Source organism: Notamacropus eugenii, chromosome 4 (assembly GCF_028372415.1).
Source record: "Notamacropus eugenii isolate mMacEug1 chromosome 4, mMacEug1.pri_v2, whole genome shotgun sequence".
Taxonomy (NCBI): domain Eukaryota; kingdom Metazoa; phylum Chordata; class Mammalia; order Diprotodontia; family Macropodidae; genus Notamacropus; species Notamacropus eugenii.
Genome location: NC_092875.1, coordinates 22,666,549 through 22,690,624, shown reverse-complemented (window position 1 = coordinate 22,690,624; position 24,076 = coordinate 22,666,549). Strand labels below are relative to the sequence as shown.

Sequence of the window (24,076 nt, the reverse complement as noted above, 5' to 3'; positions counted from 1 at the left end):
AAAACCAGGCAGCTAGGTGGCACAATGGATGGAGTGCCAGGCTTCCTGAGTTCAAATCTAGCCTCAGACACTTCCTAGCTATGTGACCCTGGACAAGTCACTTCACCCTGTCTGCCTCAGTTTCCTCATCTATAAAAGGAGCTAGAGAAGGAAATGACAAACCACTCCAGTATCTCTGCCAAGAAAATCCTAAACGGGGTCATGAAGAGTTGGACATGACTGAAACAACAAAACATAAAGAAAACCAGTCAGTCTGGGTGAATGACAGCTCTTATACTTGAGGCAGCAAGGTAACAAAATGGACTGGGGAGTGGAGCCAGGAAGTCCTGAGTTCAAATCCTTCCTCGGATACTTTCTTAGTCTCATTTTCCTCATCTGGGAAGTGAAGATAATACCAGCCTTAAATTTGCAGAATTATTGGAAGAATCAATTGAGATAATCTTTGTAAAGTGCTTTATAAACTTCAAAGTGCTAGATAAATGCTGGTTATTATGACTGTTGGTATTATTTCTGGTTTACCTAGAATTTGCTAGTAAGCCTCAGACTTACTTTTACCTTTCATTTCCTAATTAGGTGCTTTGTGGGTCTAAAAATAGCATTATTAAAGAGTGCTTTCTTGTAGAAGAATTAGAAAACCGGAAAAGACCTACAACGGTGAGTGAGAAAACTAACCTACAAAATGCAGAAAGGCATCGAGACATTTCATTTTTTTAAAATCTTCTAGCCCTGGCCTGACACAGTTAGAATGAAAAAACCACAGGACATCAGAGAAGGGTCAGCTGGCCCATTTTACAGGTGGGCTCATTGAGGCCCTGAGTGAGAGATCAAGCGACTTTCTCAAGGGAGTTCATGGTGGACGTGGGACTCTAGACCCAGACTTCTGATCCTCATTTCAGGACCTTGATTTCTCAGTTGGATTTAAGCCATTTGTCTCTCTTTTAAGAAGGCGAAAAAGGGGTGTAGTAGAAAGAGAGCTGGCCTCAGAACCAGGAAAACCTGAGTTCAAATCCTGTCTCTGATACATCCTTCAACCTCTCAGCACTGTTCAAGGCAATTCTCTTAAGATCACAGGTTGCAAAGAGGGCTCTAAGACCCACATTGGCAGAGAGCGCTTCCTCATTGAAGAATTCCCTTTTCCTGAAATCACACATTCAATCCCTATCCTAAGAAGGTAAAAATCTTTTATCCTGACACCTCTTATCTAGAGATCCAAAGATGAATGAATTCTAAGAAGAGTTGACAATTTAACAACATATTAATTAATGTAAGAAAGCCTAGTGCTGGGTGAAGGAATATAAAGACAAAAGAAAAACAGGCCTGCCCTCCTCAAGGAGCTTATGTTCTCCTGATGGTAGAGGGAGGAGCCACAACTAGTAGACCAATGGATAAATACCAAATTTATGCAATGTCAAAGCAAGAGAACTTTGGAATTGAGAGGAGAGTCCTGGGCATATCAGAAAGGGTTATATGTAAGTGGGCAGCCCCCAGCTGATGCTTGAAGGGAGCCCAAGGATTCCAAGAAGCCAAAGGGAGGAAAGAGTACCTTCCAGCTCCAGGGAATAGACTGCTGTGCATGAGGAAAAGTCCCCAGTGTTGGAAGAAAGGTAAATGCACAAAGAGCATGAAATAAGATGGAAAGATCTAGAAAAGACTAGTGTTCAAAGTTGAGATAGTTACGTTTCAGGTGAATTGTTTGTGCTTTTATTGACCCATGATGTTTAATCAGGAGTCTCCATCTTTGTAGGTTGGAACTCAGTTCAAGAATAGCGTAGCCAATCTCATCGACATCCTGATGTCCAAGGAGCCTTCTTACATTCGCTGCATCAAACCCAATGAGGGAAAAGAACCAAGTGAGTGATTGAATTCAAGGAAACAGGAAGGGAAATGGGAGAATAGATCCAAAATTGGAAGGGGTTTCATCCGCCATCTTGTCCAACCCACTCATCTTCCTTAACTAGATAAAAAAAATTTTTTGTTATTTTGAAACTGGCAAATGTTAACAAACATGAACATTTCCACATGCAAAAAACAGAAAAAAGAATTGTGAATATAACTTCAAATCTCTATTACATTCAGTTGTTCTTTTTTAGAAGTATATAACAAAATCAACGTTTGTTTCAAAGCTAACCTGCTTGTCTGTTTCTCCCTCTGAACTTCCTTTTATCCCTTTGATACATTTAAAAACAAACAAAAAATACTACAATGACCCTTTGTCTTTCTCTTTCCATTGGAGTGTCTATCACCAGAGACCCAGAGATTTTAAGGGATTTGGTCTGCAATCTGAATCTAGTGATCTTTCCACTGTACTAGATGACCTCTTTGTTTTAACATTGTTAAAAAACAAACAAAAAAAAAAATTCCACTATTCCACAGGCTCATGGAATAACTTTTTTTTGTAATGTAAAAACAATTATATTATATATATGGAACTGCCGTTCCAGACTAAACAAACTCCACTTCATTGTGGACCTAGTTATTAGATCTCATCATTACTTACAAATGTCCCACATTCCCTCAGAAACGCCTCTCTTTCCGCCTCTCACTGTGTCTCACCCATTCTTTGTCCCTGTATTTCTAGTGCCTCACACGCTCAGCACATAGTAGGGGCTGAATGAATGCTTGTTGATTGATTGATTTACCTTAGTATTGCTTAAGGATTGGGAGGCGCACATTCTGTGGTTAGAGATGCTGGAAGTAAAGTTCCAGTGTAACTAGACGTACAACCTCCTGAAAGGTCCCTCAGCTCATGGAGACTTTGGGATGAAACTGCCCTTTTCTGTTTCTTTTCAATGATGTTTCTATAGGTAAGTTTGATGACTTCCTCATAAGGCATCAGATCAAGTACTTGGGCCTGATGGAGCACTTGCGGGTGAGACGAGCTGGATTTGCCTACAGGAGGAAATATGAACATTTCTTGCAAAGGTATGTTTTCTGTTGACTTCTCAGTTTGCACTGCTGGACCTCAAACAAGGTGAGCAACATTCAGGGTGCTTGGATTTCTGATGATAGAAGAAATCAAGTGATCATTGAGAATCATATTGTTTGAATGTCTGATTTAATTCTAACCCCCCAAAGATTACTTGGTTTTTTTTAAAATGTGTGTTATCTGGCCATCAGAGGGCAGTGTGAGTACTTCTTTTAATATGCTTCAGTATGCCATGATGGTAGCTGAAAATTCTTGAAAGGGGAGAGTTGGCAGTGGTGCTGCCCTCCTCTCCTTTTCTGGGTACAAATCATCGTGTAAGTCTCTAAAAGGTGGGGAGCTGTCAATGGTGATGCCCTGATCTCTTCCTCCTCTAGGTATAAATCCTTGTGCCCGGATACCTGGCCCCACTGGCATGGTTCTCCATTAGAAGGGGTGGAGAAGCTCATCAAATACATTGGTTATAAACCTGAGGAATACAAGTTAGGGAGGTGAGTGGGGGCCTGTCATATTTTTGCTCTGCTAGGGATTTATCGCATTTCAGTTGTTCATTTATGGTTACTTTATGACCATGACCTTACCCATCCAATAGGAGTCTCCATGGCTCGCTCAAAGGCAAGGTTCTGTGGGCTTAGGCTGTTACTCATAAAAAATGTCCTTCTGCCCTCCTCAGACAAAAGTGCTGTTCAGACCTGTTTAAAGACTCTGAGGCCCTATAGGGAATGAAAAGAGAGCAAACCATGACTCAGAGATCCTAAAATCTGGGGCAGACCATGCCATTTGATGGTCTCTGATCCCTGAAAATGGGGGAATGTTTCCCAGTAGGAAAGTGCTTAAAGGATATGCTCAAACAGCCCTCAAAAGAAGAACTTTGAACTATTTACAACCATGAAATAATGCTCCAAATCACTAATAATAAGTAAAATGCAAGTCAGAATAACACTGAAGCTTAACCTCTCACCCAGGATATTGACAAAGATGATAAAACAGGAACTAGAAAATGATGAAGGCTCTGTGTGAAAGACAGGCACACTAATGCATTGGCAGAGCTGTGAATTTGGACAGCTATTCTGGAAAACAAGTTGGTACTGGGCAAATAAAATCATTAAAATACTATACCCTTTGACTGAGAGATCCTACTTCTACGCATATATATATCAATAACCAAGGAGGTCATTGATAAAAAGAAAAGCCCTGGGTACACCAAGATATTTATAGTAGCACTTTTTCTAATGGGCACAAACACAGATGCCCGTTGACTGGGGAATGACTAAAGAAATTGTGGTACGTGAATGTAATAGAAAATGACTGTAGTGTTAGAATACAGAGCACAAAACAACTTGCTTGAACTGATGCAGAGTGAAGTGAGCAGAACCGGGAAGCAATATACACAGTGACTACAACATGTGAATGGACAAAACAATCGCCAAACCACAATAAAAATTGAATATTAAAAAATTATAAATACCCATCTTGACCCAAAAGCAGAGATATGAGAAGATATTTCCCTCTGCTCAAGGGAAGGCCATGACGGTTGTGGAACCCTGCATATAATATCAGATGATTTTCTTTGCATTGATTGGTTTGGTGATTTTTTTTCCTTCCATCCTCTTTTTAAGAAAAATTATGAAAAGGAATGATCCTCTGAGAGGGGAGAAAGGGGAGAATGAAGGGGAACGTAGGTGATTTAAAAACAAGATACCAATAAAGAACTATTTAAAACAAAGAAATGGGGAAGTGATCAAATGGCTTACCTAAGATAGATTTTTCTTTCTGTCTCTTTATGTCTGAATCTCTCTCCATCTTTCTTTTTCTCTCTCTTCCTCCCTGCCCTTCTTTCTATCCCTCTGCCTCATCTCCCTCTCCACACTCATCTCTTTCCCTTCAACTATCTCCATCTTTCCATCTCTTGATCTTTGCATCTTTTTCTTTCCCTCTTCCTCCCTCTCCTTTTTTCCCCCTCTCCCTCCATCTTTCTTTCCATTCTCTTCAACTTTCTTTCTCCATCTTTCCATCTTTCTCTTTTTCTCTCTTCTTCCCTCTCTCTTTTTCTCCCTCTGCCTCCATCTCTCTTTCTCTTTTCACTGTCTTCATCTCTCTCCTTCTATCTTTCAACTTCTCTCCATCTCTTATTCCCACTTTCTGTGTCAGTTTTTGTCTCCATCTCTATCACTTTCTCTTGATCTCTCTCAATCTTTCTCCACTCTTTCTATCTCTTCCTCTCATTTTATCTCTGTCTCTCTGAACCCTGTCTCTTCTTCCCCTACACACACACACACACACACACACACACACACACACACACACACACACACACACGCACGCACATCATAGTGAGAGGCAGCACCAAGTAGCGAATAGCAAGTCAGTATTGGAATCCCAAAACCCCAGTGTCTCTCTGGACAAGTTTCTTTCTCTTCTTAGCGCCTCAGGCAAACTCCCTAAAACTAAATTACAGGAGGTGCCATTGGGCTTTGGTGGAAAGAATTTCCCACACTGATGAAATTCTAAATCTAGACTTCATTTATTAAACATGCATGTTCTCAAAATATTAAGTATAATCATGTGAATTTGACTTTAAACATTATAATTTAGGTGTAATTAACTGTGGTTAGTCATTCAGGTCCTCATCTTCTTTTACTGGAACTATTTATTGAGCCAGCCTTCCAAATGGTCTCCCTGTCTAAGCCCGTCCCCTTTCCAATCCAGGCTCATCTACCCAGCTGCCAAAGAGATTTTCCTTAAGCAGAAGACTGACCAGGTCACTCCCCTGCTCACTAGACCTCCATATCTCCCCATTATCACATACAAAAGCATCTACTTGACCTCTTTTCCAGCTGTATTATGTACATCATTCCCCTTCACAGACTCTGTGGTACAGCCAAACTGGGCAAGTCTTTTGACTCCTCTGTGCCTCAGTTTCTCCATTTGTAAAATAAGGATAATACTTTTGACCCCCAGAGTTGTGAGGATGGAAAGAAAGGATATTTGTAAAGTATCTCTGATGTATCACCGGTACATAGTATGTGTTTTCTAAATGTCGTTCCCTTTCCCTCCCCACTATCTTGTTCCTCATATGATCCCCCATCTCCCCTCTCCTCTAAATGAACCCAGGATATCTCCCCTTCCTGGAATGTTTTCTCACTTCCCTTCCACCTCTCAGAATCCCTAATTTCCTTCCAAACTCAGCTCAGATAGCGCCTCCTACATGACGTCTTTTCTAATCTCTCCCCCAAGTTGCTAGTGTCCTCCCTGCCAATGTGTTTGCTAGATATATCCCCACCTGCCTACATGTTCATTTCCCCTATAGAATGTAAATGCCTTGAGGGCAAGAACGGTTTTATTTTTAACTTAGTTTCCGTTCCCTGGAACAGTGCCTGAGACATAGTAGGCGCTTACTCCGTGCTTTTGGATTGATAATTAAGAACCAGTCCTTTATTCTTTCTTTCTAGAACCAAGATATTCATCCGTTTCCCCAGAACTCTTTTTGCCACAGAAGACGCCTTTGAATTTAGCAAACATCAGCTAGGTATGTTTTTTCTTCCTTTGATGTGGGAACACCTGTATAATAACTAGTCTAAAATGGACAAAGAGTTTCCTTTGTGGAGTCACGCGAAGAGTGAATCATAGCCATTGCCCTGGAAACCTTCCCTTTGAATGGGAAACTGGACCTTGAGAAGGAAGCCAGCCAACTCCAGGAGCTAAGGTTTTGGGTTAGGGCTTAGGTGAGCTTAAGACAACAAGCATTTATTAAATGCTTATTCTGTGCCAGGAGCTGTGCTAAGCGAATGCCCAGAGGTCTCAGATCTAATTTTGAGTGTTTGGTGCATTTGTGGGTGCAAAACTCTGCCATCTTAGATGAGAATTAAGTAGGGTCCTTCCTTCCCAGTTCATACCATGTAAGACTTAGGAGGCACCAGGGGGAGCCTGGGATTGGCTGCCAGAATAGCAGGGTAGGAGTCCTAGCTCTTTCCATTACTCTCTGTATAACTTTGGATAAATCACTTTCTCCGATCACAGTTTGTTAAATTGCAAGAATTGTGTTGCGCCAGATCTAGGAAGTCTGAGCAGATTTTGGCCACTTACCTCTTCAGTAAAGGCTGAAATAACTTTGACTAATGGTACTAGAGTGCCCAATAGCCACAGACCCAGACTTTGAAGTCTGGAAGACCTGAGATCAAATACATCCTGGGACACTAGCTGGGTGATCCTGGGCAAGTCATTTAACTCTGTGAGCCTCAGTTTCCTCATCTGTTAAAAAAACAACTTACCTCACATGGTTATTGTACAGATCAAATGAGATAACATGTGCAGACTTCAAAGTGCTGTATAAATGCTAGCTGTTATTAATGTCTGAGGGTTCTGGGATCAGGCTTTTGAAACTGAGGTCATGCTGCCCATGATATCATTCACGGCTAAAGGAGATTAGACAGGGGTAATGCAGAGGAGAGCAGAAATATCTGAAGGATTTTCCTCCTTTGAAATCTATGCAGATGGTTTTAGCAGGCTGGGTCATTCTAATCCCTAGAAGGGAGATTTACTAAATTTAGTCATGGACCACAGAGAGAATGGTTGTCTTCAGACAAAACTATCTTGTGATTCAGACAAAAAAAATCTTGTGATTTCTTGCGCTGCTAGATTATGAAGGAGAATTAAAGGGAAATCCTTTTGAGGGCTGTCTGTGTGTCTATCTATCTATCCATCCATCCATCCATCCATCCATCCATCTACCTATTGATCTTATACATCTATCATCTATCTGTCTATCCATCCATCTATTAACTTTATCTATGCCTATCTACCTGTATCTATCTATCCATCCATCTATCTATTGACTCTATCTGTGTATCTATCTATCCATCCATCTATTGACTCTCTATCTCTCTGTCTATCCTATCTATCATCTATCCATCCATCTAACTATGGACTTTATGTCTATCTATTTGTCTGTCTATCTGTCTATCCTATCGTATCTATCATCTATCTATCTTTCTATCTATCCACCTACTTATCTACTTATACATATTGTATACATATATGTATATATACACATCACCAACATATTACCACATACATTACCAACAAACTCTCATTTGTGACTTTATCTAAATATATGCTTCTGCAATAGGAAGCTGACGATATTTTCACTCATGTCTTCACAACTAAGCAATGTTTAAGTTCACCTCCATCAATGATTCCCTCCCCAGTCTTGACTCCTCAGTGAGTTAGGGGGTCAGATTCATAGAGAGTTATGAAATTTCATCCTTTGATGCATACTCTTGAGATCGTCTCTGTAAGGGGAGAAAAATGCAAAGGACCCAAATGAAACTCATTTTACTAAAACTTTTGTTTTATTTTAAGTTGCAAAAATTCAAAGTACATACAAGGGCTGCTTAGAGAGGAGAGCATACCTGAAAAAGAAGCAAGCAGGTAAGAAGTAAGCATAAAGACCTCATCTGTGCCTACCATGTAAAACTAGGTGTGCATGGGGGAGGCAGCATTCCAGGGTAGAAAGAGGCTCTGGGTTCGAGTCCAAGTTTGGCCAGTTAGTCACTGTGTGACCTTGGGCACATTCTCTAGGCTTGAGTTTCCCAACTTATAAAATGGGGTCATGAGACGCAAATGAGAATACGTGTTGAGGATTTTGCAAATATAAAATGCTCAGAGAATGTCAGCCACCATTGGGTTTTATGGAAAAGGGATCCAGACTGATGATCTAATGGACTCTTCTTCAAAGCTCCATAACCTCAACATGGTACGAGACAGCTGGATGCTCCAACTTTAGCAAGGATGAACAGTCATTCTTGGAATAGCCTTCACATGTTCAATATGATTTTGTTACTTCGTTCAAAGCAATACTGAACTCCCTAATGGCAGCGATAATTCTTTCAGCCATTACACTTGAAGCCTACTGGAGAGGTGCGCTGGCTCGAAAGGAGATTAAAAGGAGAAAGTGGGCTGTTCAGATCATCAGAAAGTAGGTTCTCCTGTGGGACCAGGGACATGCTCTTTATGTTTTGGGGGGGGGGATTTCTAATTAATTAATTCGATAACTGTGTATTAAGCTTCTGCTGTCAACCATTTGAAATGTCAAGATGCTGCAAATACAACTCTAGAAAGCAACCAGTCTTTGCCCTCAACAAGCTCATTCTACTGGGAAGAAGCAGCATGGGCCTAGAAAATTCAATATAAAATGTCGTTTTGTTTCTCCTTTCCTACTTTTCTAGTTCATATTCAACTTTTTGCTTGGGAAGGTAGAGACCCTGAAGAACGAGCTCCCTGCCATGCGCTGTGTGGCTTGTGAGCCTCAGTTTCAGCATTTGTGAAGCACATGTAAATATTTTTAAGTTTCAAATTTTATAAAACAATTGTAAATATTTGTGAGTTTATAAAATAAGTGTAATGTTTGTGATTCTTTGGAGCCTCAGTCTCTTTATTTGTAAAATAATTCTCTTACTCCTGTTGCCTACTTTTAGAGTTGTTGGGTGGAAAGCAATTTAGAAACCAAAGAAGCAACCTGTAAATGTGAATTCGTATTAATAATGATTTTATTGTTTTATTAGTAATATTTATTTTCATTAATATTTTTAATTAGTAATCATGCTGAAACCTTTAGAGTCAAATTTTATCTACTGAGATTTTGTTGCCATCACAATTTTTCATGTGAATTGATTCTCTTGATCTAGAGAGTTGAGACATATGCTTCTCTCTTTTTTCTCTCTCTCCCCATCTCTCTCTCTCTCTCTCTCTCTCCTCTCTGTCTTTGTCTCTGTCTGTCCCTCCCTGTCTCCCTCTCTCTCTCTGTCTCCATATCTCCCCCTATCTCTTTCTCCTCTCTCTTTCTGTCTTTGTCTGTCTGTCTCCCCCTCCCTCTCTCTCTCTGTGTCTTTCCACGCACCTTCTCGCTCTTCCCCTCCCTCCTCATCTCTCTCTCTGTCTCTGACTCTCCTCTCTGTCTCCATGTCTCCCCATATCTCTTTCTCCTCTCTCTCTCTGTCTTTGTCTCTGTCTGTCTCTCCCTCCCTGTCTCCCTCTCTCTCTCTCTGTCTCTCCACCCACCTTCTCTCCCTTCCTTTCCTCTCTGTCTCCATGTCTCCCCATATCTCTTTCTCCTCTCTCTCTCTGTCTTTGTCTCTGTCTGTTTCTCCCTATCTCTTTCTCTCTCTTTGTCTCTCCACCCTTCCTTTTTCCCCTCCCTCCTCTCTCCTCATCCTTCTCTCTGTCTCATCTCTCTGAGATGGCTACTTTGTTCTATTGGACATCCAAACACTCAAGGCCTAGTTCAGACTAACTCATGACACAATTCCTTGTTTAGGTTCATAAGAGGGTTCATCAATCGAAATAGGACTCTTTGTTCAGAAAATGAAGATTATATTATCTTTGTGCGGAAGAATTACATCTTGAACCTGAGAAATCATGTTCCCAAAAACGTGTTGGACAAGAGTTGGTTGAAGCCCCCAGCCATCTTGGAAAATGTATGTGCTGAGCCTGGCAAGTTTGGTAACACTGTGATGGGGGGCCGTCACCCGTATCCTTTCTTGTGTACCTTCTTCTTGGAGTAAAAGTTTGTAAGCAACTACACTGCAAGCCTAGTATTTACAATAGATTTCAAATCTTCCTTAAGGAAGTACAAAACAAACGGGTTATATGAATGAGGCCCTGCCCCAGTTCCCCCAGCTGGGGTCTAATCATCAAGTAGTAGAGAAGATTTGGGACAGATCTGGGACTGCCTGGGAGAGTCGATTGCTTTTCCCTTTGGCTGTGAGATGAGAACATTCTGATTTAATAAGCACTTCTTAAGAACCTACTGTGCGCAGATCCTGTGCTCTGTGTGGCTATGAAGGGGCCTCTGCTCCTGGGGAGCTCCTAGGCTGAGAGAGTGGCTTGTGGCACCTATAAAGATCATTAGTCACCAGGTACTTGTTATTCCTTTTCTTTCCTTTTCAAAGAAACTTGATGACATCATAAGAATGATGCAAAAAAAAAGAAGTCAGTGGGTCAGAGGGAGTCAAAGTGCTTTGTGAGCCCTGAGGGGGGAAAGTGCTTTATTGAATACAGGTGATCAGGTAAGGATTGGTATTTGACTAGGGTTGTAGCAGATGAGAAGCAATTGCAATGAAGAAAGAGACAAATGTTTATTAAGCCCCTACTGCATGTACATTGTGTTAAATAGTTTACAAATATATCCTCAAAATAACCGTGGGAGGTAGGTATTATTCCCATTTTACAGTTGAGAAAACTAAGGCAGACAGAAGCTAAATGACCAGGCTCATCTATCTAGCAAGGGTCTAAGATGAAAGTCTTGACTCCGGGTCCAGTGCTCTATTTATTGTACCACCCAGCTGCCTCTGATAGAGTGATTGGAGACAGGTGGGAAGGTGGAGAAATGGACCTGATTTAAGATGAGGCTTCCATGTGGACTTGATGGATCTGTGATGTAGCATTTGTGACTGTCTTGGTGTTTGGGGGGGTGGCTTTTCTTCCATACAGACTTCTGAGATGCTGAAGAAAATCTGCATGAGGAACCTGGTGCGCCAGTATTGTCGTGAGGTGACATCACAGAGGAAAGCTCAGGTACAGCCTTTCTCTCTCCCTTCCTGTAAGTGTCACCTGAGGATAGATGTGCATGTAGCCTCCATCACAGGGGTCACCTGAGGACAGGTGAGAATGCAGCCTCCACCACAGTGGTCACCTGAGGACAGGGATGCATGCAGCCTCCACCGCAGGAGCAAGGAGGCTTTGTCTGCCTGTTTTCCAGTTAACAAGGGGTCCAGAGGACCCTTCCTGAGGCTTTACACTTGGAAGACCAGAATTTAAAAGTACTACAGAAAGTACACCTTAAGAGAGGAAGGTAGGGGAAGCATCAGGACCACAGCCCACTTCCATTAACTCCTGGCTTGGGCTTTGTAAAGGTATAAGTGGATTTCCACATAACTTCCAATAGCCCTTTGTGTGGGGGGAGCAGAGCTGAGCTGTCTAAGTCCTAGTCAGAACTTCTTGCTCTGGGGTCCAAAGGCAAATTTCAGGGGGTCCATGAACTTGGACAGGAAAAAAATTATGTATTTGTCACTAACCTCTAACTTAAATTTAGTGATTCTTACAATTATTTAAAAACATTCTTCTGAGGAGTTCACGGGTTTTGCCAGACCTATTCTCAAAGGGGTCTATGAAACAAGATTAAGAATTCCTGCTCCAAATGAAGGTCTCAGTGTCTTTATGCATAGGTGTGTATCTTGAGACTCCCTTTGGAGACAGAACATGATGAAAGGAACAGAGGATGCCAGCCCAGAAAACCCTGGGTCTGCAACCAGTCTCAGTTATGTATTAGCTAAGGAACCCTGAGCAAATCACTTTCCTCCCCTGAGTTTCCAACTTCCTCATCTGTAAAATGGGGCCAATGCTTCCGTTTAATAAAGGGGTTTGTGAGGAAAGGACTGTAGAAAACTTAGTGCTATCAAAATGTAAGCTGGGGAGGGGGTACACCAAGCCAAATATAAAATCCTCTGTTATTCAAAGCCTTCCATAATCAGCCGCCTCCTACCTTTCCAGTCTTCTTACGCCTTGCTTCCCACCAACTCTAACTCTGGGATCCAGTGACACTGGCCAGCCATGAACAAGACCCTCCATCTCTTGGCTTTGGCCTCCATCCCTGGAACTCTCTCCCTCTGCTCAACTACTGACCTCTCTGGCCTCCTCTGAGTCCCAACTAAAATCCCACCTCCTACGGGCAGCCCTCCCCAACCCCTCTTAACCCCTCTATTCATTAGCTCCTATTTATCCCGTCTGGAGCTTGCTTTGCATATGTTTGTTTGCAGGTGGTCTCCTCCATTAGATTGTGAGCTCCTTGAGGGCAAGGACTATCTGGCCTCTTTTTCTGTCCCCAACACTTAGATCAGTGCTTGCCTGGCATATGGTAGGCATAATAAATGTTGATCAATCGAGCTAATTGCTTTGTCATCCTGTAACTAGCATTTATATAACGGTTTAAGGTTTCCAAAGCCCTTAACCAATAGCATCCCACTTGATCCTCACAACTATGCTGGAAGTTAGGTCCTACTATTATACCCATTTTTACAGATGAGGAAACCAAAACACAGCACAAGGAAATGACTTGCCCAAAGTCACATGGCCAGTAAGTGCAGAATTGACATTTCAATCTCCCTAAGTAACTCCACCCAGTATAAAGCTATCCACTTCTCCCTGTGGCTGCCCAAGGATGGCAGAAAACCATTTCGATCATCTATCACCAGATGCAGCAAAAGGTGGTTACAAGTGACCTGTTCCGAGGGAAGAAGGCTGGCTACCCAGAAAGTTTAAACCAGCCCTTTGCCGATAGTCGGATAGGTGAGTCCTTAAAGTCAGTGTTTTTCCTCTGGATCCTAGTCCTGAGACAGCCTAATGAGGCACAGCATTGGGACACTGGGGGCATTTAATGATGACTTCCTTCAACTGAGATTTTGGGTACCAGGTTACTCAACTCCGTGAAGGACTTTTATGGCTTATGGGAGCAACGGAGCTCAAGAGCTATCCTCAAGAATCCAAAGACTAATTAATAATAAACTATTTTTTCACTACCAATTTTTTTTTCCCAAAGAAGTATATTTTAATTCAGTGGAATCTTTCTAGTGAATGTTGTTCTGCCTCCAACCCCCATTAACTGACAGTTCACATATCCAATTTGTAAATATTAAGGGAATTAAAAATGTGATGATTAAGGAAATTAACCTGCATGCACATGAGAGGGAACTTCTGATTGTTGATAAGCCTGAAGTTCAGTGATGTTTCATCCAATGATCTGGTTTTCTCCTTAGATGAGGCTGACATCAATCTCAAAGTTCTGCAGCTAATTAGCAGTGAGAAAATCCAGGTAAGGAGAAAGAGGAGCCCAGGTGTGAAGTGTTTGTTCTGAGCCTGGGGTGCAAAGAGCTCTCTCCTAAGAGGCTAGAGACCTGAGTTCTGATTCTGACTCTGCTCTGATGAAATCCTCAAGGTGATCACGATCCCTCTAAAAATGTGCTCCCCTTAGAAGAATAAACTGACATGTGTATGTCTATTTATGTTTCCCTCACCTAACAATTAATCAGACATCAAACGGTAAACAAAGCATTTCCTGTGCCCTTTCTATGTGCTGAGGGCTGAGGATGCAGATAGGAAAGGAAGCCAGCCCTTATTTTCGAGGAGTATATAGGAAGGTTCAGCCCCAAGGGTCCACATGGCAGGTAATCTAAGTTGGCTCGAGTTTAGAGAGGAGAGAAGGCTGGCTAATGTACAAAATCATCGTTAGAATCATTTAAAGCAATAAAAGCACGTCCATTTCTGACATTGAGTCTTTTGAGAGTTCTGAGGACTTTCATTCCCTGGTGTTCAGTAGTTGTTTATAATAAATGAGTTATTTCTTAAGCACCTACTGAGTGTCAGGAATTATCTCATTCTCAAATATAAAACACTCAGCACAGTGCCTGGCACATAGTAGGGGTGTCATAAATGCTTTTCTTTTTCCCCCTCCCCCTGGAAATACAAAGACAACAACAAAAATCCCTCTCCTCAAGGAGTTTACATTTTATTGGGGGAAATGCACATGTATTTTTATAACTAAATACAAGGTAATTGGAGGAAGGGCCTCACTAGGAATTGGGGAGGATGGGAGAGGCTTCATGTGGAAGATAGTACTTGGGCTGAGGGTTTTTTTAGTTAATTCTTTACATATATACATATATATTCTTATTGATTTCATTAAATATTTCCCACTTGCATTTAAAATTTTTTTAACATTTGTTTTTAAAAATTTTGAGTTCCAAATTCTCTCCCTCCCCACCCACGAGAAGGCAGGCAATATGATATGAATTAGACATGTGAGGACATGCAAGAAGTATCTTGAGCTAAGCTTTGAAAGAAGCTTGGGATTCTAAGAGGCAGAGGGAGGCCAGCAAGCATGGCATTCCAGGAATGGGAACAGATGGTACAAAGAGAGACAGGAAATAGAATGCCATGTGTGAGGAGCAACAAGATGACCAGTTGTCTGGACCCTAGAGTCTGGGAAAGAGATTAATGGAAAAGTCGCAGTAGCCTGCTGGCTGGTCTCCCTGACTCAAACCTCTCTCCAGTCTCAGCTGCCTTGTTGATCTTCATATGGCACGTCTGACCATGTCGCCACCCCCTTAATCAATGCCAGTGGCTCCATCTTGTTTTCTCCATCACCTGACTCCTTCCTGCCTTTCTGGTCACTCTGCACTCTAGTGACACTGGCCTCCCAGCTGTTCCTCGAACTCAGTGCTCCCATCTCTCCATTCCAGGCATTCTCCCTGGCTGTCCTCCATCCCTGGAACTCTCTTCTCCTTATCTCCCATCTTCTTGTTTCTGTGGCTTCCTTCAACTCAGCTCCCACTTTTTCCTAGTCCTCCCTGCTGAGATTATCTCCAATTTACACTGTATATGTTGTGTTTGTGTGTAGACATATGCATGTTGTCTTCTCAGACTGTGAGCTCTTTGAGGTCAGGGACTCTTGCCTTTCTTTGTATTTCTAGAGCTAAGAATAGTGATTGTATACAGTAGGTGCTTAATAAATGCTTGTTGAGAGAGGCAAGATGGCAGAGTAGAAAGACACACAGACTCTAGCTTTTCCCCCACAGCCCCTAAAATACTTGTAAAAAATGACTCTCAACAAATTCTAGAGCAGCAGAAGCCACAGAAGGGACAGAGTAAAAGAGATTTCCAGCCAAAGTTAGCCTGGAAGGCTGACAAGAAAGGTCTATCCCATGGGATGCTGAGCAGAGTGGAACCCAGCCCTGGCTGCACGGCACCAGGAGAAACAGGACCAGAACAGGCCTCCGGGGTAGAGGCTTCCCAGCAGGAAAGGTCTCAAATCCCTCAACCCACAAGCGCCAAAAAAAGCTTCAAAGGTCAATAAGAGGGCTTTCCCAACTGGGAAAGAGGGGAGCAGGGTCCCCCCAGCACTGGCCCCAGGCTGCGGCAGTGGTAGTGGTGGCAGCAGCACTGGTGGCGCATGGCAGCAGTGGGCATCCATTCGTGAAGCACTCGTGAAGCTCCTGGGGAAATTGAGCAGCTGATCTGAACCTCAGCCCTGAGCATGATCCTGGAGTGAGGAGTACTAGGACCTTCCTCTTGACAAAGGATTCAGAAGTCAAGTAACTGGCTGGGAAAATGCCCAAAAAAGGGAAAAAATAACACCATAGAAGGTTACTTTCTTGGTGAACAGGTATTTCCTTCCATCTTTTTGGATGAGGAAGAACAATGCATACTATCAGAGGAAGTCAAGGCTTCTGCATCCAGCAACTCCAAAATGCATATGCAATGGGCTCAGGACATGGAAGAGCTTCAAAAGTGAGTCAATAGCTTGCTAAAGGAGACCCAAAAAATGCTGAAGAAAATAACACCTTTAAAAATAGGCTAACTCAATTGGAAAAAGAGGTCCAAAAAGCCAATGAGGAGAAGAAGGCTTTAAAAAGCAGAATTAGCCAAATGGAAAAGGAGGTTCAAAAGCTCACTGAAGAAAATAGCTCTTTAAAAATGAGAGTGAAGCTGAGGGAATCCAATGACTTTATGATAAACCAAGAAATTACAAAACAAAATCAAAAGAATGAAAAAATAGAAGATAATGTGAAATATCTAATTGGAAAAACAACTGACCTGGAAAATAGACCCAGGAGAGACAATTTAAAAATTATGGGACTACCTGAAAGTCATGATCAAAAAAGACATTATCTTCCATTAAATTATCCAGGAAAACTGTCCTGATATTCTAGAACCAGAGGGTAAAATAAATATTGAAAGAATCCACTGATCATCTCCTGAAAGAGACCCGAAAAGAAAAATCCCTAGGAATATTGTGGCCAAATTTCAGAGTTCCCAGGTCAAGGAGAAAATAGTGCAAGCAGCTATAAAGAAACAATTCGAGTATTGTGGAAATACAATCAGGATAACGCAGGATCTGGCAGATTCTACATTAAGGGATTGAAGGACTTGGAATAGGATATTCCAGAAGTCAAAGGAAGTAGGATTAAAACCAAGAATCACCTACCCAGCAAAACTGAGTATAATCCTTCAGGGGAAAAAATGGTCATTCATTGATATAGAGGACTTTCAAGAATTCTTGATGAAAAGACCAGAACTGAAGAGAAAATTTGATTTTCAAACACAAGAATCAATAAAAGCATGAAAAGGTAAACAGCAAAGAGAAATCATAAAGGACTTTCTAAAGCTAAACTGTTTACATTCCTACATGGAAAGATAATATTTGTAACTCTTGAGACTTTTCTCAGTATTTGGGTAGGTGGAGGGATTATATATATACACACACACACACACACACAGAGCACAGGTTGAGTTGAATCAGAAGGGATGATATCTATAAAAAATAAAATTAAGGGGTGAGAGAGGAATATATTGGGAGGAGAAAGGGAGAAATGGAATGGGGCAAACTATCACTCATAAAAGAGATAAGAAAAATCCTTTTCAATGGAGGAGAAAAGGGAGGAGGTGAAAAGGGGAAAAGTGAAGCTTACTCTCTTCACATATGGCTTAAGAAAGAATTAACATGCTCACTCAATTTGGTAAGAAAATCTAGCTTACACTACAGGAAAGTAGGGGAGAAGGGGACAAGTGGGGTGAGAGGGTCATGATAGAAGGAAGGGCAAATGGGAGAAGGGAGTAATTAGAAGTAAACACTTCTGGGAAGGGACAAGGTCAATTGAGAGAATAAAATAAAGGGGGGACAGGGAAGGATGGAGGGAAATATAGTCTTACACAACATGACTATTATGGAAATCTTTTGCAGTGACACATATACAGCCTATATTGAATTGCTTGCCTTCTCAGTGGGGATGGGTGGGGAAGGAGGAAGGGAGAGAAGTGAGAATTCAAAGTATGAGAAATGAATGTTGAGAATTGTTACTGCATATAACTGGGAAATAAGAAATACAGGTAATGGGGTATAGAAATCTATCTTGCCCTAAAAGAAAAGAGAGAAGATGAGGATAAGGGAAGAGTGGAGTGTGATAGAAGGGAGGGTACGTTGAGGGAAGGGATAATCAGAATGCAAGGTGTTATGGGTGGGGGGAGGGGAAAGATGGGGAGAAAAATTGGAACTCAAAATTTTGTGGAAATGAATGTCAAAATCTAAAAATAAATAAAACTAATTTTAAAATGTTTGTTGACTGATAGGAAAAAGTAGGTAAGAACTACATTATTGTTATGAAGGGCTTTAATAAAGTGAAAGAAAGATCATGTGTTTGATCTTAGAAGTCATCACCTTGGTGCCTTATTTTGTTAGCAAGTGTTCAAATCTTGGATCCTTTGAGAAGATGACATAGGATTGCTTTCCCAGGACATTATAGTGCCCCCATGACTAAGTCAAGGATTCAAAAAATCTTGATTTTTAATGGAGAATTCTTAGACTTGGGGATATACTCTTTTTTTTAAAGTTATCCTTTAAACAAAATTACAGGTATATCTGTATAAATGTATAGGCACCATTATTTGACTTTTCATGTTATGGGATTCTTTCATTAGAGTCAACTACTAGGAGCCAAGAGACTTGGATTCTAGTCTTGGTTTTGCCACCAACTCATTGTGGCCTTGGGCAGTCACACCATCTTTATAGGCCATGGCTTTCTTGCCTCATCCAAGCCCTTATGTTACAGACTGTCTCTGAGGATTCCTTCCAGCTCTAACTTTCTGCTTCCCTCCCCTCTCCTCAGTATGGCACACCAGTGGTGAAATATGACAGGAATGGATTCAAAGCCCGACAGAGGCAACTAATCCTTACCCAGAAAGCACTGTATGTGGTGGAACTCGCTAAAATTAAGGAGAGGATAGAATATGAAGCAATAAAAGGTAAACCTGGAGTGGGCTAGGGAGGGGCATGACCCTGAAGGAAAAGCTGCCAATCAGTCCGTTGTACTGGGATTGAGAGTGATCAGCAACGGCTACCACTCATACAGTTCATAGCTTTTAGGACCAGAGGACATGTGTATGATGCACATACTTCTCCCATCCCAAATTCACCTGTATGTGTAATCTAATAAGATTCTATCCTGCAAAAACCATTTATTGTAGCCTGCTACAATAGGTACTTAATCAATGTCTGTTGACTTGATTTGACTTTAGCTGGGTTCAATCATTAGCAAAAACAATCCTGGTTGGGATTCTTACCAGAACCAGGGTTCTTAACCTGGGATCTGGGGAATAAATTTTTTTTTAACATTTTGATAAATATTTTTATATACTTTGCTTTAAAATCCAATGTTATTTGGTTTTTTGCATTTACTCAGTCAGCAAGCATTCATTAAGTGCCTTCTATGTACTAAGTACATTTAAAACCATTCTGAGTCCAGAGGCCTTACCAGATTGTTCTGCAATACAAGAAAGCTAAGAACCCCTGGTCTAGAGACACACCTGCAGTGTTTTTGAGGCAGTAATGTTACCATGAGACATGGTTTCATCTCAAGTTCCTGAGTTACTGGTATTCCTGACAGTGTAGTGAAAAGCCCACTGGGCTTGGGGTGAGAAGGTCTGGGGTTGAGTCTGGGCCCAGCCACAAGTCAATGAGCATTTCTTTTTTTAGAAAGTAATTAATTTATTTATTTTTAGTTTTCAACATTCATTTCCACAAGATTTTGAGTTTTAAATTTTTTCCTCATCTCTCCCCTATCCCCTACCCTGAGATGGCATGCATTCTGATTACCACATCCCCCAGTCTGCTCTCCCTTCTATCACCCTTCCCCCTTATTTTCTTGTAGAGCAAGATAGATTTCTATACCTCCATTGCCTGTATATCTCATTTCCCAGTTGCATGTAAAAATAATTTTTAACATTTGTTTTTGAAAATTTGAGTTCCAAATTCTCTCCCTTCTTTCCTCCCTGCCCACCCTCATTGAGAAGGCAAGCAATTCAATACAGGTTATACATGTATAGTTATGCAAAACACCTCCATAATAGTCATGTTATGAAAGACTAACTATATCTCTCTCTATCCTATCAGCCCCCCACTTGTCCTATTTTCTCCTTTGACCCTGTCCCTTTTCAAAAGTGTGTGCTTCTGACTACCCCCTCCACCAATCTACCCTTCCTTCCATCATCCCCCCCCCTTATCCCTTTTCCCCTTTCTTTCCTGTAAGGTAAGATACCTAATTGAGTGTGTATGTTACTTCTTTCGTAAGCCAAATCTGATGAGAGTAAGGTTCACTCATTCCTTTTCCCCTCCACTGTGATACTTTTTTCTTGCCTCTTTTATGTGAGATAATTTATCCCATTCTATCTCTCCCCCTTCTCCTTCTCCCAATGTATTCCTCTCTCACCTCTTAATTTTATTTTTTGATATTATTCCTTCATATTCAACTCACCCTGTGCCTTCTATGTATCTATGTATCTATCTATGTATCTATGTATCTATGTATCTATGTATCTATGTATCTATGTATCTATCTATCTATCTATCTATCTATCTATCTAATTTACTCCAACTACCCTAATAATGAGAAAGGTCTCATGAGTTACAAATATCATCTTTCCATGTAGGAATGTAAACAGTTCAACTTCAATAAGTCCCTTATAATTTCTCTTTCCTGTTTACCTTTTCATACTTCTCTTGATTCTTGTATTTGAAAGTCAAATTTTCTATTCAGCTATGATCTTTTCAGCAAGAATGCTTGAAAGTCCTCTATTTCACTGAAATTTCATTTTCCCCCCTGAAATATTATACCCAGTCTTGTTGGGTAGGTGATTCTTGGTTTTAGTCCTATGTCCTCTGACATCAGGAATATCTTATTCCAAGTCCTTTGATCCTTTAATGTAGAAGCTGCTAGATTTTGTGTTATCCTGATTGTATTTCCACAATACTTGAATTATTTCTTTCTGGCTTCTTGCAATATTTTCTCTTGGACCTGGAAACTTTGGAAATTTGGCTACAATATTCCTAGGAGTTTTCCTTTTGGGATCTCTTTCAAGAGGCTTTCAACTTCAAAGAGGTAGATTCTTTCAGTTTCTATTTTACCTTCTGATCTTAGAATATCAGGGCAGTTTTCCTTGATAATTTCTTGAAAGATGATGCCTAGGCTCTTTTTTTGATCAACAAACATTTCTTAAAGGCTTACTATGTATGTGCCACTTACCCCATCCACCTTTCAGGGTGGTCGCAAAGTATTATGTGACCTGTTTTGAGCTATTATCTGTGTGGGAACTACTGTTAGCAGTGGGGGGATTTTAACTTTGGGGTTTGTCTAAAGGTGTTTCCACCAGCAATCTGAGCGATGGACTCTTTGTCATTCACATATCACCAGAGGACAGCAAACAGAAGGTATGAACCTGTCCATAATTTCTACTAAGTTAGGAATACTTTAAAAAAAAATTTTTTTTTGGTCATAGGGCTGGCATGTGCAGAAAAAAGGCTGGAGGATAGGCGAGAAGTTCAATTAATTTATCCAAATGTAGACACTTTCCACCCTAAAATAACCCAGGTGGAGGCATCCACTCCAGGATTGGGGGCAGGGGGCAGGAAAGGAAGAGAGCTCTATCAAAAAAATGACTGATAAAGAAACAAATTATTTTTTAATTCTATAAATTATATAAGTGGGGAACAAAAAAAAAATCACCAAGATGGACAGAATGCTAAATGGCTTTTCCATCATTGCTGAGGATTTTCTTACATCTAGCTGAAATTCAATTCAGTAAACATTTATTTATTAAGTATCTACTATGCTATGTGCCAGGCACCATACTAAGCCCTGAGGATTTTGTTCTTGTTCAGTCCTGTCTGACTCTTCATGACCCCATCTGGAGTTATCTTGGCAGAGATACTGGACTGGTTTGCCATTTCCTTCTCTAACTCATTTTACAGATGAGGAAGCTGAAGCAAAAAGGGTGAAATGACTTGCCCAGGGTCACACAGCTAGTATGTGTCTGAGGCCAGATTTGAACTCTAGTATTCCTGACTCCAGGCTGGTGCTCTATCCATTATACCACCTAGCTTCCCAAGCCCCAGGGGAGACAAAGAAGAAAAAGATTGTCCCTGTCCTCAACAAGCTTATAATCTAATGAGAAGCTTAGAATGGATTGAGACAAAAGAAATACAAATAAAATTAGAAATCTCTGAGAAATATTTAATATTCAAAATGTTTAAAAAATGCTTTGTATGACACTTTTGTGGTGTAAACACTGTTCTATCTCTAGAGAGTGTCAGAGAGAGAGGACAGAATGGGACATGGCCCTCTGTACTGGGAGGCACCTAGGTGACCCAGTGGATAGAGCAGTGGACCTGGAGCCAGGAAGACCTGAGTTTACATGTGACCTCAGATACTTAATCTGGGCAAGTCTCAACCTCTGCCTTGGTTTCCTCATCTGTAAAATGAGGATAGTAGCACCTACCTTCTGGCCTTGTTGAAAGGATCAGATAAGATTATTTGTAAAATGTTTTGCAAACTAAAGCCCCTATAGAAGCTATTGTTCTTATTAGGAATGCTGGGCGTGGGGGTGGGCTTGAGGCAGAGGTGTGAGATGACCTTTCCAGCTCCCTTCCAACTCTTAAGTCTCTGTGGAAGATTTTTTTCAGAATTCTGACTAAATACTCCGCAGGGCTCTTTTGTCAGATAAAAATAATCTTGAGATGTTCCCTTCACTCTTCATTTTAGGGTGACATAATTTTACTGTGTGAACATATCTTTGAAACAGTGACTAAACTCTCCATGGTGGTGAAGAAAGAGGACCTAGTTCAGGTGGTTCAAGGAAGGTAGGTTGCCCCTTTTCCCTTCCCACTCAAAATGTCAGTCTGATTAGGCAGCTGACATCAAGGGCCACTGGTGGGTCTGCCAGGGGAACTCAAGAACCACCATGGGTAGATCTTCAGGGCTGCTGCTACTGCCTCAAGCTACTCTTGGAGGTCCTCCAGGCCTATCCGGACAGTGGGGATCCATCACCCCTCTCCTGCTATGGCTCCATAGCTTTGGTGGGGTGGGAGGTGGGGGAATATGAAAAGGTGGATTCTTATTAAAAGGATGACAACTTTCTGTCAATCCTGAGCTCACCCCTAAACCTCTTTACTAAAAGATATTCAAGCTGAAGTTTCCATTATATGGAGAGCTTGTCTTCTCTGTTGGAATTTTCTTTTTTAATCATCAGCTTGGCCTTAAGTAGGACATAACTGCATATTTCATCCTACCTCGGTTTAGGGCTCCCTCCATACAAAGCCTTCATTTAAATATCCCTTGATACTCAATAGTAAAAAGTTGTCACTTGAATGACATGGACCCAAAAAAGATTCCTGGGATGAAGTCGAGATTTTAGAAAGATCTTTTGGGAAAGTAGGGTACCCCTCCCCACCACCAACCTCTTCTTACATCCTGGTTCTAATCTTTCTTTCCCTTAATTTTTCCAACTGCACATGCACATGGCCCAGGGCCACCCCTTCAGGCTTGCTAGCTTCTGTCTTCCCCCTTTTTTATGTCTGACTGGGGATCATCATGTATGATCAGTGACTGTGTCATCATGGTCCAGGCAAACACATTAAAGCATCAGAGGCCATTGAAGGTCCTCCATGAATCCTATTTGAACGGTTCCTGGATGACTTATCCCTACTTTTATATGATTAGGGAATTCTCATTGAATTATCTTTGATATATATTTTTAATTTTTGATACATTATCTCCAATAATTCAATTTTTATTGCTTTTTTAAAAAAAGTTTTGTGCAATTAAAATTGTCTTTGAATTAGAACAAGTTTAGTTTTAAACAACCAAAGCCTCACAGATTGAGTGTGAATGTGTACACACACACACACACACACACACACACACATACATATATGTATATGTACATACACATATACATACACACGTTTGGTCTTTTTGGGGGGGGGGGATGGAAGCAGTGCAGTGGATGGTGTTTATGTAAGTAATACATGCCTTTGTTTGTAGTTTACAATTTTACATCAGTTCGGGAAAAGAAGGCACCATAATTTTCAGCACTGGACAGGAAGAGCTGATATATAAAGATAAAGATGGCCAATTAGCAGTGGTGAGTGATGATGTCTGGGGAAGGTGAGTAGGTACCTGGAGGCAGACTAGGCATAAAGACCCAGCAGTAGTCTGGACTCTTGGTCTGAACCTGCCAATCACCAGCCTGTACCCTGGGCAAGTCACTTCT

The 24,076-nt window shown here is 41.2% G+C and overlaps 1 protein-coding gene across 1 annotated transcript in view; it reads left to right on the top strand.

Annotated features, from left to right (window-relative positions):
* MYO1H (myosin IH) overlaps positions 1-24,076 on the top strand; it is a 53,412-nt gene that overhangs the window by 27,026 nt on the left and 2,310 nt on the right. Inside the window, exons 16-30 of the mRNA XM_072600170.1 lie at positions 574-654; positions 1,745-1,850; positions 2,805-2,922; positions 3,301-3,414; positions 6,376-6,452; positions 8,285-8,353; positions 8,816-8,900; positions 10,239-10,398; positions 11,414-11,497; positions 13,174-13,267; positions 13,735-13,790; positions 18,640-18,775; positions 21,166-21,236; positions 22,567-22,664; positions 23,848-23,947. Coding sequence (XP_072456271.1) covers positions 574-654; positions 1,745-1,850; positions 2,805-2,922; positions 3,301-3,414; positions 6,376-6,452; positions 8,285-8,353; positions 8,816-8,900; positions 10,239-10,398; positions 11,414-11,497; positions 13,174-13,267; positions 13,735-13,790; positions 18,640-18,775; positions 21,166-21,236; positions 22,567-22,664; positions 23,848-23,947 — 1,449 coding nt within the window. The remainder of the gene's footprint in view (positions 1-573; positions 655-1,744; positions 1,851-2,804; positions 2,923-3,300; positions 3,415-6,375; positions 6,453-8,284; positions 8,354-8,815; positions 8,901-10,238; positions 10,399-11,413; positions 11,498-13,173; positions 13,268-13,734; positions 13,791-18,639; positions 18,776-21,165; positions 21,237-22,566; positions 22,665-23,847; positions 23,948-24,076) is intronic.